Source organism: Eptatretus burgeri, chromosome 7 (genome assembly GCF_056783735.1).
Source record: "Eptatretus burgeri isolate ZD-2024b chromosome 7, Ebu_testis_v1, whole genome shotgun sequence".
Lineage (NCBI taxonomy): Eukaryota > Metazoa > Chordata > Myxini > Myxiniformes > Myxinidae > Eptatretus > Eptatretus burgeri.
In genome coordinates this window covers 47708473-47720599 of record NC_140967.1, presented here as the reverse complement: position 1 = coordinate 47720599, position 12127 = coordinate 47708473, and the positions used below count along the sequence as shown (strand labels likewise).

At 42.4% G+C, this 12127-nt stretch overlaps 1 protein-coding gene across 1 annotated transcript; it reads left to right on the top strand.

The window, feature by feature from the left end:
- The first annotated feature begins 1167 nt into the window (after window positions 1-1167).
- Window positions 1168-10230, top strand: LOC147023202 (uncharacterized). The gene is made up of 4 exons (XM_085888385.1): window positions 1168-1922; window positions 3833-4156; window positions 6888-7038; window positions 8984-10230. Exons 1-4 carry the CDS (start codon window positions 1625-1627, stop codon window positions 9513-9515), a joined length of 1305 nt encoding a protein of 434 aa, XP_085744511.1. The 5' UTR covers window positions 1168-1624; the 3' UTR covers window positions 9516-10230.
- Window positions 10231-12127: the final 1897 nt, after the last annotated feature.

Genomic DNA, 12127 nt, shown 5'->3' with positions numbered 1-12127 from the left:
TTGAGGATTTTAGAAATCTCACCGAAGTTGTTGACCTTTGGCCAATGTTGGCCTTTTGACTTTTTGACTGAAAAACAAAAGGCTTCTTCTTTATGACAAACTCTACCATGTGGTGAAGTTTTGTGAAAATCGGTTTAAAATTGTGATTTGTAGGCGATAAACAGACACGCAGACAGACAGACAGACAGAATAACAAAATGGACGAACCAATATACGTGAAAAATCTTCGATTTTGCAAATAACAAAGACAGACAGACAGACAAACAAACAAACAAACAAACAAACAGACCCAAATGAAACACCCTCTCTTTCGGCAAGGGTAATAAAAAGGACCCCGGGCTCATTGAGAGATGAGTGTCCATCACATTTCATCGTCTGGATGACTTTATACTTTGTGCGGATTATGAAACGTGTGGTTTGTTATGTTTACACAAATTACCGTTTCGCCTGGAAAAAAAACTGGAAAACTTCTTATTATTTTGTAAGCAGCACAAGCCTGCTGGGTGGCACCGTCGGATGAGGGTGTGGCTGTGCCACTGATGTGCTGCCCTCTGTTGTGGGTTAAGGGAGCAGTTTGGAATTTGTTCATGGTGCTGGCGATAGCTCACCTCCTCTTCGCGAAGGACACCATAGGATCTTTAACGTCCACCAACTACTGGCAGATGGGACGTCCGCTTTCACGTCCATCCGAGGGACATCGCTCACGTTGATGAATAACCTGACCTGTGAAACACCGATGACAGTTAATTGCTGTGTTGGGATTCGAACCCACGCAAGACAGCTTTGAGGCGAGTGTGCATACTTCTCGGGCCATCCTGCCAGCCTCAGTTGGTAGATAATTAGTCGAGGTGGTGAAATCCAAACAGAATTTCAACAGTGCAGGAAAGTCATCGAGAAACAACAAGGAAAACTGTTTCCTCAATCATTGTTTAATTTTCACAAATTACGTTGAATTTCAGGCTATCTACGATAGTTTTGAAGGTGTGTTGGGAAATTCAAACGTTTAAAAACAAATAACAGACTCTGATTTATCTTCCAACAAACTGCAAATCTTGTTTACCTCGTCAAATGCGTAGTCATGACAACCGTCAACAAGCTGGTGTCCATGGCAACGTTTGTTCTTTGCTCCAAACGTGTTCTGTTTGTCGTGCTGAACACTCCTGTTGTGCGCGGTCTTGTTGATGGTGATATCCAAAGATGAAGAAGCTCGTGCAATGTGTGAATCATTTGTGGTTCATTGTGAACCTCATTTGTATTTGTGTGGCAACAACAACTGCAATGCAAGGTGAGGAGGTTTGAGCTTCACTTGCACGAAAAACGATTCGTCTCTGGAGCCTTTGGGATTAGTTCGGACTGTTGAAAACGATTTTGGATTTACATGAAGATTTTCAGAGACAATCTATCAGGTTTTCCTGAGTTGAATGTTGAACAATTACGGGGTTTGAAAAAGAAACTTGAATGTGGATTTGTTTTGCCGAGACATCTTCACGGATTGATCTCACTTGGATGTAACATTACATTTCACTGTTCAAGTCCATGATTACCTGTTTACCTGATTATTACCTGTCCGTGATTATGTTATTTTTTTCCTCTCTCAGACCAGGTCACAGAACTACCCAAATTCATGTTGGAAGAACCTGTACAACTGGCGATCGAAAACCTGACTTCGGCCATAGTTAACGAGGTTACTCTCCCAAACGATGAAAACACCCTTCACTTGGAAAAGGCAACAAACACTCAAGGAGAACCTCGAACCAAAACAACACACATCATCTCAACTCTCAAACATCTCCTGGATAACATGGAAATGGGATTGAAACGTTTTCACTTCCTTCAAAATGCTCGAGAGAAGGAGTTGGAGAAACACCCTCCAGAGAATCCAGGGAACTCTCACAATGAACAGGACTTCCATCTTCAAAAAGGTAATTTGTGCAAATACCGATGAAAGGGATTTTGTGGTTGTGCAGGTTGTTGTTCACATCCATTTCCAGCTCTCAATGTCAAAAACATTTCGACTTTCAAAAATTCATCCCTTGTACCTCATTAATCGTTTCTGAACAAAACTGTGAGATCGATGGACATGTTTTGTTTTGATTTGTGTAACCATGGTGATACTGTGTAACCATGGTAATAGACGATGGAAGGCTTCCAACGGGCGATTGACCAAGAGGTTTGTACGTGATACTTGTGGAATTGTCAAGGAAGAAAGGGGGAGCAGGGAAGGGAGAGGATGATTTTGGGAGAGTGGTTGGGGGGGGGGAGGAGATGGGGGCGGTGGGGGGTTGAAGAATATACAAGGTGTCCCATGAATAGGTTCTCATTTTCATTGATTAAATACAACAAGCAGATACAATTTTCCAGTTTCGACTTCGATGAAACAGTTGGAGCAATGTTTGAAGGATTATTGAATACTCAACCTGTCCATCTTCTCTTTCAAATCATGCTCATCACCTCCACCACCAAAGGTTAACGGAGGTCGTTTACATGTTTGTCTGTCTGTCTGTGAGCAGGATATCTCAAAAAGTTATGGATGGATTGGGAAGAAATTTGAGGGAACAGTTTGGTATCTGACAAGGACAAATTGAGTAGATTTTGGTGAAGATCCAGCTCCTGATAAGAGAATTTTGAGTGATTTTTACCGTTGACAGATGGGACCAAAAACGATACACAGCACGATATCTCAAAAGGTTATGGACAGATTCAGACGAAACTTGGTGGACAAGTTGGGAAAGTGACAAGGACAAGTAAATTAGATTTTGGTGTAGGACGGGGTGATGAATGGTCCGGTTGCAGATCCGGCATATCAGTGGGATGGATACAAAACGTAAACCGTACGGCCTGGCGGAGGTACTACACTCCACCGAGTGCGTTCTCGTTGTACACCACTCCTTCCCAATTCCATATACAGGTGATGTATGATGTCATCGCTGGGGGACAAGGAAGGGTTAAATAATGTTTTAACTCTGTTTGTTTGCTTATTTGTCCAGTTAATATATCAGCCATCCTTTGAGCTGGGAAGCTGAAATTTGGGGACAAAAGCCTCAGTTGGTCGATAATTAGTCAAGGTAGTGAAATCCAAACAGAATTTAAACAACGCAGGAAAGTCATCAAGAAACAACAAGAAAAACTGTTTCCTCAATCATTGTTTAATTTTGACGAATTACATTGAATTTCCAGCAATTTACAATAATTTTGAAGGTGTTTTGGGAAATTCAAACGTTTAAAAACAAATAAATAAATAACGGACTCTGATTCATCTTTCAACCAACTGCACATCTTGTTTACCTTGTCATATGCATCGTCATGACGACCGTCAACATGCTGGTGTCCATGGCAACGTTTGTTCTTTGCTCCAAACGTGTTCTGTTTGTCGTGCTGAACACTCCCGTTGTGCGCGTGTCTTGTTGATGGTGATATCCAAAGATGAAGAAGCTCGTGCAATGTGCGAATCATTTGTGGTTCATTGTGAACCTCATTTGTATTTCTGTGGTAACAACAACTGCAATGCAAGGTGAGGAGGTTTGGGCTTCACTTTCACTAAAAACGATTAATCTCTGGAGCCTTTGTGATTACTTTGGATTGTTGAAAACGATGTTGGAGTTACATGAAGATTTTCAGAGACAATCTCTGAGGTATTCCTGAATCGCAGTCCAAAACCAAAAATTGTTTGAAAATGTTTAATAATTATAGGGTTTGAAAAAGAAACTTGAATGTTGATTTGTTTCGCCGAGACATCTTCATGGATTTATCTCTCTTGGATGTAACATTACATTTCACTGTTCAAGTCCACGATTACCTGTTTAACTTTATTTTTTCTTTTTTCCTCTCTCAGACCAGGTTACAGAACTACCCAAATTCATGTTGGAAGAACCTGTACAACTGGCGATCGAAAACCTGACTTCGGCCATAGTTAACGAGGTTACTCTCCCAAACGATGAAAACACCCTTCACTTGGAAAAGGCAACAAACACTCAAGGAGAACCTCGAACCAAAACAACACACATCGTCTCAACTCTCAAACATCTCCTGGATAATATGGAAATGGGTTTGCAACGTTTTCACTTCCTTCAAAATGTTCGAGAGAAGGAGTTGGAGAAACACCCTCCAGAGAATCCAGGGAACTCTCACAATGAACAGGACTTCCATCTTCAAAAAGGTAATTTGTGCAAATACTGATGAAAGGGATTTTGTGGTTGTGCAGGTTGTTGTTCACATCCATTTCCAGCTTTCAATGTCAAAAACATTTCGACATTCAAAAACTTCATCGTTTGTACCTCATTAATCGTTTCTGAACAAAACTGTGGGATCGATGGACATGTTTTGTTTTGATTTGTGCAACTTTGGTGATACTGTGTAACCATGGTAATAGACGATGGAAGGCTTCCAACGGGCGATTGACCAAGAGGTATGTACGTGATACTTGTGGAACTGTCAAGGAAGAGAGGGGGAGCAGGGAAGGTGGAGGATGATTTCGGGAGAGTTGGGGGGGGGGAGAGGAGGGGGGCTTGGGTTGGAGGATATACAAGGTGTCCCATAAATAGGTGCTCTTTTTCATTGATTAAACTCGTACGTGCCTGTACGTGCGTGGCCGTACGTGTAAAAAAAAAAAAAAAGCAAACCTTCAAAGCACGTGCCAGAAACAACAACCACACAGGCCGTTCCTTCGCTCTCGCGTGGCCGTACGTGCAAACCAAAAAAAAACCAAAAAAAACTTTCCAACAACCACACAGGCCGTTCCTTCGCTCTCGTAAACGACGACTGCATTGGGGCATTGTGTTTATCAATAAATGCGCATAATAAATCGAGTAATTACTAGAATACACTAAGTCATCACTATCCGGAAGTCCGGACGTTGTAACCCGTAATGGGAAACATGGCTGAGGATCTCTTCCCCAACGGCCACGTCTACGCAGCAACGTGTCCTGTCATTGGTTTGGTAAATAAATGTCCATAACTTGGGAAGCTCTTGTCCGATTAATATCAAACCTTGAAAATGTACATACTCAGGTCCCCAGCAATATAGCTGGCAAGTTTCAATAAGATCTGACCAGTGGTTGTCGAAAAACAGCGGTCACAGACACGAACGCGCACACACACAGCTGAAATTATAGATAAATAAAACAAGCAGACACAATTTTCCAGGTCCGACTTCCATGCAACAATTGGAGCAATGTTTGAAGGATTATTCAATACTCAACCTGTCCACCTTCTCTTTCAAACCATGCTCGTCCCCTCCACTACCAAAGGTTAACGGAGGTCGTTTTCACGTTTGTCTGTCTGTGAGCAGGATATCTCAAAAAGTTATGGACGAATTTGGAAGAAATTTGGGAGAACAGTTTGGTATCTGACAAGGACAAATTGAGTAGATTTCGGTGAAGATCCAGCTCCAGATACTCGAATTTTTAAGTGATTCTTTTCCATTGAGAGATGGGACCAAAAACAATACATAGCACGATATCTCAAATAGTTGTGGAAAGATTCGGACGAAACTTGGTGGACAAGTTGGGAAAGTGACAAGGACAAGTAAATTAGATTTTGGTGTGAGACGGGGGGAAGAATGGTCCGGTTGCAGATCTGGCATATCAGTGGGATGGATAAAAAACATAAACCGTACGGCCTGGCGGAGGTACTGTGCTCCACCGAGTGCCGTTCTAGTTGTACACCACTCCTTCCCAATTCCATATACAGGCGATGCATGATGTCATCGCCGGGGGACAAGGAAGGGAGTACTGTACTCTGTTTTTACTCCGTTTGTTTTCTTCGTTGTTTGTTCGCTTATTTGTCCAGGCAATATCTCAGCCATCCTTTGAGCTGGGAAGCTGAAATTTGGGGATAAAAGTGAAGATATTTGGCAAAAAAAGAGCGATTTTGTATTAATCAATTTTTTATTAATTAATTACTTTGGATTTATTAATTACCAATTTATTTTATTTCCATCTCAGGCACCTTTTGAGCTCAGAAGCTGATATTTGGACATGACAGTGACCAAGTTATTTATCTCCAAAGGTTATTTTTGATTTATTGATTGATTAATTCATCATTCATTTTTCGATAAATTACTTAATTTTCAAAAAGTTACAGATTCAGAAGAAACAGTGGTGCTTTGGGTATGCCATTAATTGTGAAATTAATGATTATTATTTCATCATCACACCATTTTAAAGCCTTTTTCCCAGAGCAGGGGTCAGATTTTTGTGGGCTCCAATCATGGTACCCTTTCTTGTAGCAATGTTTTTACGACCGGAAGCCCTTCCTGACGCCAATCCTTGAGTCGCCTTCGACACACACGGATAATTACCAGTATGCTGGTGCTCATTTCGCCGACCTTGGAAGGACAACAGGCTGAGTCAACCCCGCTGATGTTAATTCAGTGGCCAGCGGGGCTTAAACTCAGGACACCAAGGATCCCAAGCAACCACAATAACCACGAAGCCAACACCAGGCTCCCTATTATTTTATTTATTTATTTTAATTACGCAATTAATTAATCAATTATTGTACTCCGCTCCTTCCCAATTCCGACTCCATGTGCTGCGTGCTGGAGGATTTGTTCTGGGGGGAGTGTACTTTGAATGGAAAGCTACTTTTCTTTTTATTATGTGTGAGCTGTTCATTAACTCCTCGATTAGAACCTCGTCCGAAAAAAAACTAAGCAAAAAACATACGGTGCTGTGGTCTTTAATTTCAACGACCGATCCCGACCCCACAAACATAATATGCGGAGAAAAATAGAAATGATTTTGAATTCTGAATTTTGAAGGTACAGGTGTGCCACTCTCCGAAGGATATTTCTGTGACACCGCCACATCAGTCAAAAATGTATTGTAGTTTGTATTTTTAGTTATTCTCATTGATCACTGCTAATAATGAACATTTTTCTGTTGTAGTGTCTGACAGTAAAGAAAACAACAGAAACACTCCAACAGCGCGTAAATTCTCCTGGATTGCTGTCGAGGTGATAATAGCTTTAAGCGCTATTATTTTCTTCTTCATATTGCTCTTCATTTACCTCTTCGCGAAGTTCAGATCTCTCAAGGAGTAAGTATGACAAACTTCATTTGGTTGCACTTAGTGACTACTTCACTTAAAATCCTCATTCATTAACTCAGCATGTTCACAGTTGTAAGATGACTTCAGACCGATCAATATGCATTCCTTTCTCTAAGCAGGTGAGCACACAAACTACTTTTAGAGTTACATGTTAGTGCTGCATGTTAGGATGGGGACAACAACCACCCGTAACCGCAAGGAGATCACTGTACAGTTGAAGTTCAGACGAACCTCGCCAGTTAATCAAGACCACAGACGACTGAGATTTAAAGGGGACTCAAGCCAAACGCTTATCAATTTGTTCCTGTATTCTGAACAGGATAACAAGGAATACCAGGAGTAGCAGACGCAGGAGTAGGCCATTCACGGCCAACCAACACCAGATTAAATAAATCCGTCAGAATCACTTCATGGGGGAATTGGGTGAAGAGTTGGGATGAGAAAATGTGGCAGGCTCTTGGATATCAAAAGGGTGTGAAAAAGGAGTGGGAGGGAAATATTTGTTTGGGATGGAGGGGGGGAGGAGATGAAAAGGCTGTTTTAACGTTAAAAAAATACACAACACTGGCCACAAACAATTCTTTGACGAGCCCTCTCAGACATCACGCTCATCATAGATTGACACAAGTACCAATCCCCACGAATGCTGCCTTCCAGTCCTGCCAATAACCCTGCACACATATATCTACAATGTTTCTAAGTTCCGATCCAATTCCAATTTCAACCTACCAACTATTTCTGCTGCCACTCACTACCTTTCCAGGGGTACTGTTCTATGAATTAACTACAATGGCCCATATGGTACAACGATGCGGATTATAAAACGTCACATAAACAATAACGGCACATTAAACAGAACGGCAAATGGTCAGGTCAGGTCAGGTCTGGGAGAATGCGCCGGAGCAGCGCGTTGCTGCATCCACTTTCCACCGGTACTCCAGGGGCCTCGTTGTAGCAATCGCCCAGGCAGATGCCTGGCCCCTCCCCATCTTCGTGAGATGCTGCAGCCAGGAGCAACCTGGTCGGCCCATTGGCGTCCTCCACTCCTCTTCTCTCCTTCCTATTACACTGATATACCTTATTGCCTTCAAATCCTGTCCAATTAAAAGGCTACATCCCGTTGCTTCGGATCAAACACCCCGCAAGTTGTCACAGATTTGGACACCTCAATTTATTGACTCACGAACTTGCATGCTCTCAGCGAATTATCAGCCAGCCCACCACAAAGGCTCTGCCCTTCCTGCAAGAGTCTTCCACGAAGATAAAATAGCCGCTCCCAGTGTATATGCCTTTCCAATCCCAGAACGTCTTACCTGGACCTCACTGGTTCCAAAAAATTGGAGGACCTCAAAATACAACTCATCTGAATTATTCACGAATTATGGACGGTGCTGACACTCCATCAACACAGCAACTGACAACTTAACCCCAACCTCAAACTCTGAATGTATGCAGTGGAGTTGAAAATCTTCGTGTTTTCTCACGGTGGTTGAGGCCTTAAAATTATCACCGACCACGCCACCATCATCGTTCCCACCCCCCTTATAAATGGGATACAGGCATCTTCCCTGGACCTTCATTTCCCTTGAAGGTAATCTCAGAGGCCGGCCTTAACTTATTCATCTTGCAATGATCTCATCCAATAAATTAGAGGAAACTGTCGAAGATGAACAAGGCCGAACCAGTCTCACTTTTTCGAATGTTAACATTCATACCCAAAATTTTCTCATATTTGCAAAGTCAATAACCCGCCTTCTTCGGGTCTTCCTCGGTGTTTTCCAAGTGGGAGGAGATTTGCATCTGCAATTATTACCTGGCCATCTTTGAACAGTTGTGCACAACACAAGGCAGTAAATTGTTCCATTGCTTGATCCATAATGTTGTACATGTAGAATGAATGTTAACGATATCTAAATCTGTTGGTGCTTTGCAGGGCCAGCAAAGGCAGGAAGCACAATACAAGAAAACCAAGCAAGATCATTAATAGACAACCGAGCCAGTCGATCAAATACCAGAAAATGGAGACTTCAGAAAACCCTCAGCACAGAAATGAAGTTCCACCTGAACCACAAGCATGCTCTGTTCTTGAAGCAGATGCTCATGGACTCACAGATAAACTTTTGAATGAGAGTCCACAGAAAACGAACGCAGTACCAACACCACCATCACCCACTTGCTGTATTCAGGTGCTCGGTGTATACGAGCTCTCAGATGAGCATTCAAGCATGAGCCCTCAGGTAAACACGGACGGATCGACGCAGAACACCACAAGCGTTGAATCGTCCTGTGTTTTCACCATTCCACAATCTTCCTCGGATGTTTCAACCGAATCAAGCAAGGCCGAGGCACAGTTTGAATCCGACAGGAACCGCCACGTTGTGATAGATTTCGTAAATGCCTTTGATGAGGACGATTCTTATTCTGACGACGACGATGAAACTTCTACATCGTGTTTTGTCAAGTGAAGACTGAGGAATCAAACAGGAAAGTTCCAACAACAAAAAGAAATGGTTTACCATATTATACCCTCCACAACTCTTCCAGTGTACTCAATGTATCGCTGTTTGTAATAAAAATTACACTTGAAATTCCACAGATCTTGATCAAATTCTATCACAACTTTGGTGAGATAACAGGCTTTAAAAAGTTGTGATGATGATGGTGAAAATAATGATGACAGTCCATTCAATGTTTCCCATTTTAATGTGCAAACAGGAAACCATGACAATAAATGATAACACCAAATATTTTGCCTGTATTATTATTATTTAAAATTACTACACAAATGTTTCACTGTGTGATAAAATTAATTGCTGTATGCACAACCCACATTTTAAAAGAAAGGGATGAAGTTGAATGACAAGCCAGCAGAAACCTGTGGGAAAAATACCACGGGATAAAAAACACAGGAAAACAAGGAAACTTAAAAAAAAATTAGATATTCCTGAACAGCAAAGAAAAAAAAATTCGGGAGCGATCGAGGCAGCGTTCTGTTGCTGATACATCGAGGTGCCAAGATTCAATTTTTGGGCTGATTGAAAAAAAATTATCATTTTCCTGGAGGTTTGAATTAATTTGAAGCAACTTTTGCTCACTTTCTTTTTTTCTCTCTTCGAGGAGCATTTCTGTGTTTCAGGGTGGGACGCAGAGATATCATATATCTATAATTCCAGCAGTGTGTGTGTGTGTGTGTGTGTTTCTGTGTGTGTGTCTGTGGTGTGTGTGTGTGTGTGTGTGTGTGTGTGTCTGTGTGTGTGTGTGTCTGTGTGTGTGTGTCTGTGTGTGTGTGTGTCTGTGTGTGTGTGTCTGTGTGTGTGTGTCTGTGTGTGTGTGTCTGTGTGTGTGTGTCTGTGTGTGTGTGTCTGTCTGTGTCTGTGACTGCTGTTTCTCGACAACCACTGGTCCGATCTAATTGAAACTTGCCAGGTATATTGCTGGGGACCTGACTATGTGCCTTTTCAAGGTTTGATATTAATCGGACAAGTGCTTCCCAAGTTATGGCCATTTATTGACCAAACCAATGACAGGACACTTTGCTGCGTCGGCGTGGCCGATGGGGAAAGGGCGCCTTAGTTACCGTGGCGTAGGAGTGGCAATGGTCAATGGCAGCGAATGTCATGGCGAGAAAAGACAGGGAGGTAAACTTGGTTTTAATTTGGATTTTAATTAACTCTGTGTGTATAAGTATCACAGCAGTTGTTACTTCAACGCAAGCAATAATTCGTGGAATGCATGTGAAGATTCCGTACGGGCACGCACTACTTCCGGACAGTGATGACTTACCATATTCAAATAATTTCTCGATTTCTTATGCGCATTTAGAGATAAACACAATACCCCAATCCAGTCGTCGTTTGTGAGAGCGAAGGAACGGCCTGTGTGTTTGTTTGAAAGTTTTATTTTTGCACGTACGGCCACGCGAGAGCGAAGGAACGGCCTTTGTGGTTGTTGTTTCTGAACGCGGTTTGAAAGTTGTTTTTTTTCCACATACGGCCAGGCACGTCCTGGTATATATATATATGTGTGTGTGTGTGTGTGTGTGTGTGTGTGTGTGTGTGTGTGTGTGTGTGTGTGTGTGTGTGTGTGTGTGTGTGTGTGTGTGTGTGTGTGTGTGTTGGGATTTGTACCCGTTTTAAAGCTTTTTGTTTCTTCCCAACTCAATCCACTCACTTGCAGTTAATTAAAATATATTTCTGCTTTCCTGTTCCACAGGAACATTTTTGTATAGAGATAAGAAGTGTGGTCAACCTTGAATGATTCAAGGGAACATTGTATAGCAGGATCTGGAAGGTAAATTCAGGTCTTGCTCATGTTTGATATATTGGTATTGCCAGGACATAAGCCAGCTGGTAATCCAGCTGGTCCTGGGATGAAAGGAAAGGCTATTATATAATGAAATTTGTTGAAGATAAAATCGTATATACGGGAATGACTCAGCTAATAGAGCAGAGCATTCTCCGAGGACCTGAATTGCTAATTGGTGCACCTGGTGTCTGCTTTCCACATACGTCCATGTTTGATAGATAATAAAGAGTTTTCTCTCAAGTACATCGACGTCTTCATGCCTCGACAATTGGCGCATCGAGGAGGGGCGAGATAAGGAGGAGGAGAGGTGGGGATGGACCCTTGGTGACCAAAGAGAAAGGCCACGTTGACCAATTTGCATTGGTAAGCCTTTGTGCTGGGGAGTTTAAATTGTATACTCTCTTTCTCACCCCAGGTTTTGTCCATTCCTGCTTCTGCCCCGTGAGCTCACCCAAGAACCGCCAAAGATAAGTGTGGAGAGAATTGTTTATTATCTATCAAGGGGTAGCTATCTTAAGGTCCGGAAAGCCGGGTTTGAGGGCCGAGGGGAATATGGCTAAGGCGGCCTAGTCGGACGGAAGAAAACTCCAGGAAGGGTTCAGCAGTGAAAATGCGGAACAAACCAGGAAAACGAGAGTAGAAGAAAGAACCTCGTCGGGATTCCTCTGTCTACCAGATGTTTAAATTACATGGGATGGTAGTCTTGGACCAATATGATTGCTGGACGGAATGGATGGTTAAGGATTGCCTTCCATGGCCAAAGGGTGGGTCT